We start from the raw sequence: 12,670 nt of genomic DNA, 5'->3' as shown, positions 1-12,670 counted from the left end.
CAACAGCAAACAACCAGCAGCAACTGAAATATATATAAAGTGAAAGTTATGATTCACTTTGCCTATATACATAGGCTATAAATATACATAGACATAGACATAAATATAGCTAAAAGACCCTCCCCTTTAATCTATTCAATCTAAATATGGACCTTCCTTTATGGACTTCAATATTTATCCAATCCCTTCATAAGGTTGAAACCAGTTTGAATTCTATAGAGTCCTGTATTTGACTTGGCTGCTTGAATATTGGCTTAATTTACTTCGGGAAAACTATGGCCTATCTGATTTTGGGGGGACAGCTTTCTACCTACATGTTCAATCCCCCACCCCCCAATACTTAACTTTAACTGCAGATCCACAGTCTTTGCAATATCTGACTATGCTGTATTTTTAGTTAGATTGATCTGAGTAAAACAACAAACTTTTGACACATAGTTCCAGAAAGACTTCAGATCTAACCCTAAAGTTTGGCACTAGGGTTTTTCTGAAAGTTCCCAGCCCTCAGATATCCTTTGCAGATAACACGTTACTATCTGCATTCCTGGAAGATTGATTTAACGGAAGTTCCCCACAAGAACATCTTTGCCACTGTTTAGATGTGGCACTGCATGACTAGATGTTATAACCATCACCATCTTCTCCTATATTATCCTTTTTACTCAGTACGGTGCATAGATCTAATCTTCCCTTTTTTGACATTCTACCATGGAAACTCAGAAGACAAATGGTCCATCCTGCAGCAAGTTATGCTCAAGAATAACATATTTCACTGTTCTGCACATTTTCCACATTTGAGATGTTCTAGAAAGAACCTATAACTTTTCATGTGCACCCATCTAGAGTTCTTTCTTAATCAATTTTTTTCTTAGCAATTATTACCTCATCTTAACACTGTCACAGGCTAATATTTAGCAATATAAGATTGCATTATTTTTTTCAGTGAAAAGGGCTATAATTTTAGCCTATTTATACATTGTGCATCTACTTTTGTTGCCAATCCATTACTTCCTGTAGCTTTTAGGATCTGAAAGTTTCCTTACTTATTTCCTTAAGACATGAGGAATGGTGTTTTTCTTGATCAATCTTAACCAAGAAAAAAAAACCAAATACCAAATAACTGCTTCCTATAAAAGCATGATTTACTTTTATATCACCTTTGTTTCTAAAGAAAGAGAGGACCAGAAATCCATGCAGACCCTGAAACTTAATTTCCAAAGTGCAAAATGAAATTGTATTAACATCTCAGAGGGATTGTTGAAACACAGGTTTTCAGTTATAATGGAAAAAGGGGTCTCTAGCCAACTTGATACAAGTATAAAATAGGATGACCCAAAATATTTTCTGGATGAAGTTGGCTGTTTCTTTCCTCCAAAACTCTTAATTTTATGATGCTATGAACATTCAAGGGAAATAGCAGGAAACATAGTACATAAGCTCTGTTCATTTTGCTGCTGTACAAAGCAGTTGCCTCATCCAGATCCAGTTTAATATGTGTATGAAATAACTAAGCAGAAAGAATGTATAAAAACTTTAGGCAGGATATTGACAGAAGTAATCAGAATTTTTTTAAAAAAAATATTTTTACATTTTACATGTTCTAATATGGACATGTTCTATGACCTCAGTTTAGTCACAATATTTAATGTTAATTTGTTATAATTATACAATTTATTTATTTGTTTGTTTGTTTATTAACCTGAGAAAAAAATAATATCCAGAAATAATTAGGAAGGACCCATTGTCTTTAAACTTTATCTGCTTGTCCATGTTGCTTTTAAAAGACTAGCTTAGCTTTCATTCTATGTTAATGCCTTGCAAATGTTTGAAATGCATTCATCCATTCACACAAACACTATCAACATTTCAGGGCATCAGGACTTACTTTAAGGACTACATTGTAACAGCTTCTATGTCAATGCTACAAATCATATACTACTTCACTCCTTCAAATTGTGACCAACATGTTTTACAGGTAGTCCCAGTCTTATGACAGTAATTGAGTCTGCAAATTTGGTGAAGTCATGATGGTTGTTAAGTGGGTCCCAAGGCAACCACATTCAATTTTATGACTTTTGGGGTGGTTGCTAAGTGACATGGTGTAACAAGATGGTGGGTTTGTTGTCACTGTGAGTTGTGGTGGTGGGGGGCACAAAGGGAGGCTCAGCCAATCTCAATGTATACATGCTGTACTTTGACAATAAAGGTTCATTCATTCATTCATTCACTATGAATGCCACTGGTCTGTAAATGAACCTATTGTTTGTTATGGGTGTTGTTTGCTGGAAATTAGAAGTAAATGCCAGTTTCCAGCAAAAAAGTTGTAAATCAAGTTTTGTAAGTTGTAAATCCCATGACTGCGGGGTGCTGCAAACAGCCATAAATGTGGATTGTTTGCCAGGAAACCAAAATGTGGTAATGTAACCACAGGGGGCTCCTAGCTATCAGAACTTTGAATCTGGGTCATAAGTACTGTAGCTCTTTTTGAAGTCTGTCAGAACTTTGATGGGTCACTAAATGACCGGTCATAAGTCAAGGATTACCTGTATTAGGAAATGAAATTTCAGCCAGTGCAACACAGTAAGTAAATACTTCCAATTGGATATTTTCTAAAAGCCTCTATGAATGGCAGTTCATGTTGCCGTGCTCAGTTTCTTCACAAAAAATCCACATTCATTGCTAGACAGAAAATACTTTTCTTTGCACGGGCATTTTTTTTTCCTACCCAATCAAGTATCTCAGACTTTCAGCCCAGACAAGAACCGAAGAGCTGCACATTCTGGTCTTATTCCTTGCCTACCCCTGGAAGTAATCTTTTTTTAAAAAAATAAAAATAAAATTATAACATTGGTGGCCACGGAATGATTTCATTCCTATACAGTTTCCCCCTTTATTATCTCTTTGAAGAATGTTCAACATATCAGCTTCTGTCAAAGAGAAGTAGTAAAATGCCAACTAGGGGTGGGGGTGGGAGGCTTCTTTGTCAATTCAGCTTGCCTCTCAGCAGGAGGAAAAAGTCACTTTGCACTTCATGTATTTCCCACCAACATCATTTCAAAAAGAGATGGACAAAATGGGAAGTCGCAGCATGAAAACCAGATATAAGATGAGACGAAGAAGAAAACAATCGTTCTTTGCTGTATTTTGTAACTTCACTTAACTCCTGCTCTTACTGAAAAGCCTATACTTTGTGTAATTATGATAATTTTGAAGTCAACATTTATCTGATTATATATATATATGTGTTTGATAATAATGCAATCACATTAATTACTTAATTTCTAAATATGACTATATTTGGATGGTTATATAGGCCGACAATAAAATAAGGGAAATAAGTTAGCTGAGAAGGGCAAGCATATTTACTAAGTTGTTGATCATGATTTTGGAAATATGTGAAAAAGAATTTAATCTTCAATTTGTGATGTTGGGTTGCGACAGGTAATCTACAAGATATAACTGTAGCCTACTAATACAGTATTATGTTTTCATTATAACTTCAGATGTGAACTCCAACTGACTGATGAAATATATTTATAGAGGAACAAAAGAGAGAACAAATGGTACAAAATATGAACAAAAAGATGGCTGTGAATTGTTTCAACTGGACCCCCAGTGTCTATGGGGAGAAAAAGTCATGTAAATAACAAAATATATATCATGCTTCAAACTGTTCCTTTTATACTTATATTGGGTCATCCTATACAAACAAGGGGTGAAGATTGCATCATAACAGAATATAATGGAATAACAGAGTTGGGAGGGACCTTGGAAGTCTTCTAGCCCAACTCCCTCCTCAAGCAGGAAATCAAATACAATTTAAGACAAATGGTTGTCCAATCTCTTCTTAAAAATCCCCAGTGTTGGCTTTCTGTGGATATTTCTGGCTATTGGATTTTAACTGAGAAGATGATTTCGCGGCTTCTTTGACATGGCATAAATGTAAGGATGCAATCTTAAGGCAATAACTTTTGTGAAAAATTGAGTGGTTTTGAAGGACTTAAATTCTAAGCTTGCTTCATTTATTTACTACACTGTCAGTGCTATTTTTGATTGCTGTTCTTTATAGACTCTAGTTTTAACTAAATTATTGTATTTGCTGTTTCAAATAAATAATGGGCTTGCTCTTTTATTTTGAGTCTGTAAGTTCCTCTGGTCAGATTATTTCATCACTCTGGTACTTCTTTCTAGGTCTCTCCAAATTGTTTAATGAAGATGCTTTACTTAAAAGTGAACGACTTTACTGGAACTAGTTCTTGAAAATGCTAAGTAGTCATAGTGCTCAAGATCCTACTGATATTTTCTGGGTGTAGGAAAAAAACAAAAAACTTTTGATCCCCTCCAAGACTGAGTGGCTGTGGATACCGGCATCTCTTATTGTCCAACAAGTTCTATCTCTTTTGATGGGGGGGAGGTATTGCCCCCCTCAGAAAGGGCTCACAACTTGGGTGTCCTCCTGGATTCACGGCTTAATTTGGAAGATCATCTAATGGCTGTGACCAGGGGGGCCTTCGCACAGGTTCGCCTAGTGTGCTAGTTGTGCCCCTTTTTGGACCGGGATGCCCTATGCACGGTTACCCATGCCCTTGTCACTTCTCGCCTGGATTACTGCAATGCTCTTTACATGGGGCTGCCCTTGAAGAGCACCCGGAGGCTTCAACTGGTGCAAAATGCGGCCACGTGGGCGCTTATGGGAGTATCTCGGTACTCCCATGTTACACCACACCTGCGCGAGCTGCATTGGCTTCCGATTACCCTCCAAGTGCGATTCAAGGTGCTGGTAATAACCTTTAAAGCCCTACTTGGCTTAGGCCCGGGGTACTTGTGAGACCACCTGCTGCCATTGTCAACCTCCCATCGCCCAGTTTGCTCCCACAGAGTCGGCCTCCTTAGGGTTCCGTCGGCCAGGCAATGCTGGCTGGCGACCCCCAGGGGGAGAGCCTTCTCTGTGGGTGTGCCAACCCTCTGGAATGAGTTGCCTCTGGAGCTGAGGATGGCCCCTGACCTTCGGTCCTTCTGCCGTGACCTGAAGAAGTGGTTGTTCCAACAAGCAGGCCTGGACTGACTACGATTTTTAATTAGGCTTTTTATTGGGTTAAATTGTTTTGTAATTTTGCATTTATTGTTTAATTCTCTTTTAAATTTTTTACTCTATGTTTTTTAATTTTTATTGTTGTGAGCCACCCTGAGTCCTCAGGGAGAAGGGCAGCATATAAATTTAATAAAATGAAATGAAATAAAATATGCACACAAATGGAGCACTACAGTGAAACTGCAAAGACCTATTTTTATTAGCTGTCTAATATTTAGGCCATAAGCTCCATAGCAGCATCTTGTGAGTAGATAATAAGAGTAACTTGTTTTACGGAATAGAAAAGTAACTTGCACTACTATGCACCGTGCTTTTGAAAGGTTTCTGTCAGTCTAAGTAATAAGGTGATGATGGCCCTATTAACAACAGAATACACTGCTCATCTCATACACCCAAACCATTTAATAAGTGGGCCATAAAAACCCTTTGTCTTGACGTTGTCATCTTTCTCCTTGAGAGCCTGACTTAGAAAATTAAGAAGTACAATCACATAGAGCAGCCTAGAACTTTGACCTGTCATACATTGTCTGTAAAATTCTTTCCCCTCCCTCTATATTATTGTAAATGAATGAGTGGATGTTATTATCTGTATGTGTACAATCCTGAAAGAGTGCTTCTATTTGTGTCCTTGACTTACCTTTCTTCTCTCCCCTTTTCTTCATATTTCTTTTTCTCTATTTCAGTATCTTCATACCAGCCAGACCCCATATTTACAACAGTATTCTATTCTTTCATTTCTGTAACACTCATAATGTTGCACAAATACAGTGGTTTGAATAGAAGGAATACATACAGAATGCTCACCATCCTGGAAGAAATATGCTTGGAGATTTCAATGCGGCACCATTGTCCTTCACTTAATACATAAAAAATTGTTCTACCTTCCTTTTCAGTTCTTGAAAACAAGTTTGGGCAATTATCAGTTACTCTGTATTGAATGTTAACTATCAACATTTTCAAAATAAAGTAACATAAAAGGCTAGCAAAGTAGTTGTATATAATCAGACTTCCATGCAAAAGTTTCTCTGACTATACTGGATTGCTTAGGAATAAACATGCAAAGTATGCTAAAAGCCTTGAAATCTTGATTTAAAAAATAAAAGCTAATAATAATTCACTAAATAAAAAGAATTTTAGGAAAGGGTTGTATCTCTGCAAATGCTTCAATGTAGAGCCTTATGGAATATATTTTGGTCACCTCAAAATTCCTAATACCTAAATACTCCTATTTCCTATTTTCCCCATAGCAACAACCGGTTGAAGTGTGTGTGTGTGTGTGTGTGTGTGTGTGCGTGAGAGAGAGAGAGAGAGAGAGAGAGAGAGAGAGAGAGAGAGAGAGAGAGAGAGAGAGAGAGAGAGAGAGAGAGAGAGAGAGAGAGAAACTAGCTCAAAGTCACCCAGCAGGCTTTCATATCTAAGGAAGGGCCTGGAACTCACATTTTCCTGGTTCTTAGGCCAATCCGTTAACCACTGCATTAGTTTGGCTCTCTATTGTCTAATGGCCAAAGTTACTCTTTTTTCCCCAGCAGCACTAAGTTCTTATCTAAATGATTAGGCTGAGTAATTATGAATCCATATGGAAAATATCATTTTTGTAACATTATGGGTTTTTTAAAAAGAAGTTATATGGGCTATGATTAAGTAATCAGTGCACTCAAGCAATGTGCTACACTTGAAAGCCCAACTGGATCAATCCATACTATCCAGGAATGTGTTTCTGAGTGGTTAACTTATTTATTATTTAGGCTGGCATGATATTTAAATCAAATAACTCTCCCCAAACTTTGAAAAGCTCTAATACTAGGATGCTTTAGTGCCTTCCCAAAACAATTCTTCATGGCAAAGATAAAAAAAAGTTACATACGAGGTAAGATTATGTATGAAGGGCCCATTGAATCTACAGCCCACATTTCATTGTCTTTAAAAAAATGTTTTATAACTCTCTGTCTGCTGAAGTAACCAGAAAATTCTGACATTTTACAGACAGCTTTTCCTGTTAGAATCAGTAAGATTACCGTATATGAAACAGAAATTACACCCTTAAAAATCAAAATCCAAAAAAGAACAGAAATAAACAACAAAAATAATGCAATAAAACATTGGGAAAAGTAGATTTATTGTAACAATGTAACTAAAAGATTCTTCACACCTATCCTGGACCCTGTCTGCACCTATTCAAGGGAAGTACACCTTACACTTTGGGAAATCCTGCAGCAGACTATTGGAAAAGGAGAGACTCCTGAGAAATTCAGCCCTCCAAGGCTGTCCTCATTTGCCTTTGTTAATTATAAGAAACGGCCAACCATGACAATAGAGCCCATCCTTTTTTGAGCAATATAAATTAAGCTCTTTGGCTGTACTTAAATTGGCCATATCTTCTTTACGCCAATGTATATATTATTCTGAATTTTTATTATGAAATGTTTACTTTTAACCAAATAAATTCCAGAAGACTAAGCAAATCACATGTTAACATTTGCCAAACTTTACTCATTCAAATACACATGTACACACACACACACACACACACACACACACAAAAGAATCTAGGTGAGTACTAATTCAAAATGGACCAAATGGACGATCGGATGAGGAATCAGTCTGGAACCAGCTTTCTTGAACTCCTGTGACATGGAACAATCAGAGATTGGCATGCTAGGTTTAAATCCAAAGGCCACTTCAGTTGTCTCTGAGCTGCTAAGAGCTACATCTGAAAGTAACTCATGCTGCCTCTGAAGATGCCAGCCACAGCTGCCAGTGAAAACTAGACCATGGCCATTTTGCCTGAAAGCTCATTCACTGCTCCAACAAAGTACTGCTTATGAAGAAAGATCCTTTTAAAAATATATAGGAGGCACCTAGAATTCCTAGTCTATTCACTTTTCTAAGGGCTTGAAATAGTACCAGAATATAATTAACAAATTTTAATAAGTCACTGAGGCAGATAAAAGGCAAGGAGTCCTGCCTTGATTACTTAAAATGATTCACAAATGCATAAACTTCCTTTGGGATTTAATTTCCTATCTAGTTTTATTTCAGAAATGGCTTTTAATTTCTTAAGATCCAGTTCTCATGCTAAATGAACATACTGTATATAAACGCAACCACAATGCAGTCAGAAAAAAAACACGTTTACAACACAAAGGATATGTATATATCAATGATTTCCAAACTGGTGGCCTTGGCTTAATTACATAACCTTTGATATTTCTTAAGATTTCATATTTTGTCCTTGCTTTTTGGTATCACCATGAAACTGCTAGGAAAAGTAATCTGGGAGTTTTGGTTAAAATATCAATATGCAGCTGATGCTCTACTTCTAATTTCCATCTCTTTAATTTTTTTAAAAAAACCAATATAAATCTAAGCAAGTCTGTGATGGATGAGGAGAAATGAACTGAAGCAGAATCCAGGTAAGATTAGAATTGATGTAGAATGGGGACCATTTACTTTGGATTGGAACACACTTCTTCTAAAGAAGCAGGTACATTGTTTAGGGATTCTCCTGGACATATATTTATTGAGAAGCTTTAATTAATATATATGGCCAAAAGCGGTTATTACATACTTTTTAGCTTGCTCAAAATGTTTTATAATTTTTAGCTTACTTATCCAGAGAAACCCATCCTTGCCATTACAGCCACAATGAACTGCTTAAATCCAGCCTTGATTATTATACTTTACTTCTAGTTGGTGCTTTACTTAAAAAACCCCCAACAACACCTGATTTTGAAGCTACAACTAATAAGGAATTTAAGAGTCATAACTAACTTTTGAACTCATGTGAAACTTATTTTGCACCAGCTGAATTGGATGCTTAAATAATGTAATTTGGGGCTACATTATCTAAAACATGGACATAAATGCGGAATTATCCAAGATGTAAAATCAGTTCTGAAGCTTATGTTTCTAGTAAAGAGGAAGTTCCATGAGATTGATAATTAATAAGGGCATGACTGCAGCTCTGGTAGTTCCACACCTCTGGTGTCCTCTCTCCTAATGAAGTAGATATGGTTCCACTCCACTAACCTTTAGGATTATTTTTGTTGTTGTTCTGGACCACTTCTGATTTCACCGTCCTTCTTTACCGACTACGTTACTCTGTTTGTAACTCTTTCACTGTTAATTTATATATAAATATTGTTTTTACAGCTTGGTTATATAGTTTACAAACTAGCTTTGTTGGGGTTTAGTTCTTGAAAAGGAAGTTATGTATCTATTAAATGAAACTATGCTGTTGGTGAAAAAAATGGTAGTAGATTTTTTTAGTATCCCATAATATAAAAAAGTAGATGTTCACTTTTTTCTAATGTTTAGCAAGAAATATATGAGTACTGCAATGATTTCTGGAATCTATAACTTCTATAAGAACTTATGATGGAAGGTCAAAGGATGGAGGAGAGTTCAAAAATGGGAGGACCTAATGGACTGCTCTGAAAGCCTATGTGGATTAATTCTAGCCACTGTAGTCTTTAGCTGTTGGCTAGTTTTTGGAGTGGAGTGTTACAGCTTTCCATGGTAACATTCTATCACTCAATATCCTGTATGTGCGTGCAAAAAATTCCCTAAATATATGACATGTTTTTTTGCTATTTTAATACAAAGCCTCCAGTCTAGCAAAGTTAAACAAATTTTTTATAATCTTGAAATCTTTCACCCAAATGTATACATGTGTGTTTAAGGATGTATATTTACACAAGTATGATGTTATATATGAATCACATGCCTTATGGAATTTATTTATTTATTCAATTGAAATATCTGCTTACTCACCAAATTTTTACCAGTTTACTAAAGTCTGTGCCAAATTTGCTTAATTTTTGTCCCTCAAATTAAGATTTTTTGCCAGACAAAATTTACTTAGAAAAACAAATTTTGCTTTAACAGAAGAATCCATTCTCTTCCAACTATTATGATTTAAAAGATGTAAAGGAGTCTTAGAAGTTGAGAAGGAAACATAGGACAAGTAGAGGCAATAAAACTAGGAATCACTATTGGAATGTCTATAAATCAAATCCCAATTCTATCCTGAAAAACACCAATTTATTGACAATGTATTTAATATACTATGCATAAATATTTTTCCTAGAAAATGTTTCCATAAAAAATACTTTCTAGCTGAAGTAGATTTTCTTACCTCACTTTTAAAATTGTAGCCAAAGCTAGTACTTAAAATAAATCACTGGACTCTATGATGGATCTAGGTAGCTTATCATAATCATCACTGCTAAACCTGGACAGAGTTTTAAGACACAAATCTAGGCAAGAATAATAAAAAGTGCAGCTTAACAGATTTTTAAAAATATTTTATTTCTTTGTTTCTTTGATTGAGTTATATACAATTTTGTGTTTGGGAGGTCAAAACGTTGCTCTCTTCTTGATTTAAGCAGCAAATTGGGGCTATAAATTTTCTAAAGGCTTATGTTATTCATTTCATTTTTCAAAAACTCTATTCCCTATGCAAATAAACTGTACATATCCTGGAGTGACCCTTGAGGCAACCTAAGTTATCCATGTTTTGAATCAGCCATAGATTCATACCCAAATGTCAGAAGTCCTATCTATGTAGTTGGTCTATAATGCTTTCTAAATCACATGCTATCAGATTAAATAATCTCCTGTAGCAATAATGTTGCTTCTATCTTTGCATTAGAATGTAGTGTTTACCAGCATCATCCATCTCATAGTTTAAACATGGATACCTTGCTTTCTATTTCATGCCTTCCATTCTTCAGCCTTTCTACATTTTTCTAGCCACCATGCACTTGAGGACAATAGGATTTGTAGCTGACATATCTGGAGGGTAACTGGTTGGTGAAGGTTTCTCTATACCCAATGTATAAAATAAAAAATAGCCTTCAAATAGAGGACTTTTGAAATGCTAGTCTATTTTAAACAAGAGCCCTCATTTATATGGAAAAGCATTTTATCACACTTCAGAATCAACAGCAATATTTTGTATGAATTTAACCCTTATACTCATTCATTTCTTGGCTCTGTTCTAAGTGGGAGAAGTGAAATCTAAATACATTGCTTGTTTCTCATTTATCACACAGAGTAATGACTTTTTGCAGCATGCTTGCATCTTAAAATACCTGTTGCCATGAACATGAGAAGCACAAAAGGCAAAGCTGTAATGGAGCAAGGTTGGGTCAATGACAGCACCATTTTCTGAGTGTTCCATCAATTCATTCAGATAGCAGAGATGGCGGTGACAGCCTCTTACTCCATAACGAGCACAATATTCATCTAACACGAAGACTTGGCCGGGGCTAAACCAGCCCTGCAAAAGATGAGAAGAAAAAAAGCTCTTTAATGAATATAGGCTGTTCTTTTTTCCCCCCTCAAACAAGTTCTCAGTGTATTATATAAACCTTTTGAACTATTATAATTTTAATAAGCTCCATTCCATTTCTTTGGTCAATAAATTACGAGCCACTAAATTCAAACAATCATTAGCTCGACAACTAAAAATGTCAGAAGTAATTTTTTTCACAGTAGTTCATCCAAAACTATTCCACACTGTATACCAAAATGTCTAAAATGGTATCTCAGATACAACAGACTACAATTTCTTATGGAAAGGAGGTTACCATGATAGAGTATTATATGGGGAAAAAAACTCTAAAAGAGTAATAAGAAATAGTTGCAATTATTCACTTTGCCTTGAGCAAAGTCAGTTTTTCATACTTTTTGTTCTATAGTTAAAAAAATGATCACTGGATGATATTCCAGGATATTCCAGGATATCATCTAGAAGGCTGTGTTGACATCTAGACTCCATATCTTGCAATAGATATAGCTGAATCAACTGAAACATATTTCTTTAGCTTAGAGCAGTTAAGCATTCTGGGATGCTCAGCACAGAAATCATGATACAAAGCTGCTCAGAAAGTGAGACAATAAAGGAGGACTGATGCTTCCGAAAAGTAATAATAACAACAAAAACCAACATCTTAGCTCTCAGAGGTCTGGACTATTGTGATATCTTAAACATGAATAAAAACATGGCACAATATTTCATCTGACCAAGATCAGTAATAAGAACAATCATAGCATTAAATAGACATAAGATACCAGACAGCTAGACCCAAATTTGTGAAAATCTGTTCAACAATAAATCTGCCTATCTTTACACAAAATTCTATCTCGTTATAAAAAAAATAAATCAAAGGTGCCTTTTCTTTCCTTGGTAGCATTTTAGAAAATATGAAGAATAATTTTCTTGGTTTTGAGAGAATCATGATTTAGAAAAGGGCCAAACTGAGGATGTTCAATAGCAGACCTTTTGACAGACCTGAAAAGTCATGGTTTCTTGGCTAAAGAAGCCAAGATTACTGTTCTTGTAATTCTTAAAGAAGCATATGACATTTTTATAGAGCCATTTGTGTGAATAATAAGCAAGGCTTGATTATTTGCAGTAATATTTTGTTTTGTGAGAGCAACAGGAAAGGGGTCCCAACAGGAAGCTGTCTTATAGCAAGTCAAGCCGTTGGTCTGTTTCAACTAGAATTACTAGCTTTGATTGGAAGCTTTGGGTTTTGGAGACACTTTCTCATTTCTCTCTGAAAGTGCTTG

The 12,670-nt window shown here is 35.7% G+C and overlaps 1 protein-coding gene across 4 annotated transcripts in view; it reads right to left on the bottom strand.

Moving 5' to 3' along the window:
- Positions 1-12,670, bottom strand: part of CADPS2 (calcium dependent secretion activator 2) — a 409,931-nt gene that overhangs the window by 159,648 nt on the left and 237,613 nt on the right. For all 4 annotated transcript variants that reach the window (XM_083366018.1, XM_083366019.1, XM_083366020.1 and 1 more), the window contains exon 13: positions 11,188-11,375. In XM_083366018.1, the coding sequence (XP_083222144.1) occupies positions 11,188-11,375 (188 nt within the window). The remainder of the gene's footprint in view (positions 1-11,187; positions 11,376-12,670) is intronic.

The sequence above is a fragment of the Vipera ursinii genome, assembly GCF_947247035.1.
Source record: "Vipera ursinii genome assembly, chromosome: 6".
Classification (NCBI taxonomy): domain Eukaryota; kingdom Metazoa; phylum Chordata; class Lepidosauria; order Squamata; family Viperidae; genus Vipera; species Vipera ursinii.
The sequence above is the reverse complement of the archived record's forward strand: the minus strand, read 5'-3'. Positions and strand labels throughout refer to the sequence as shown.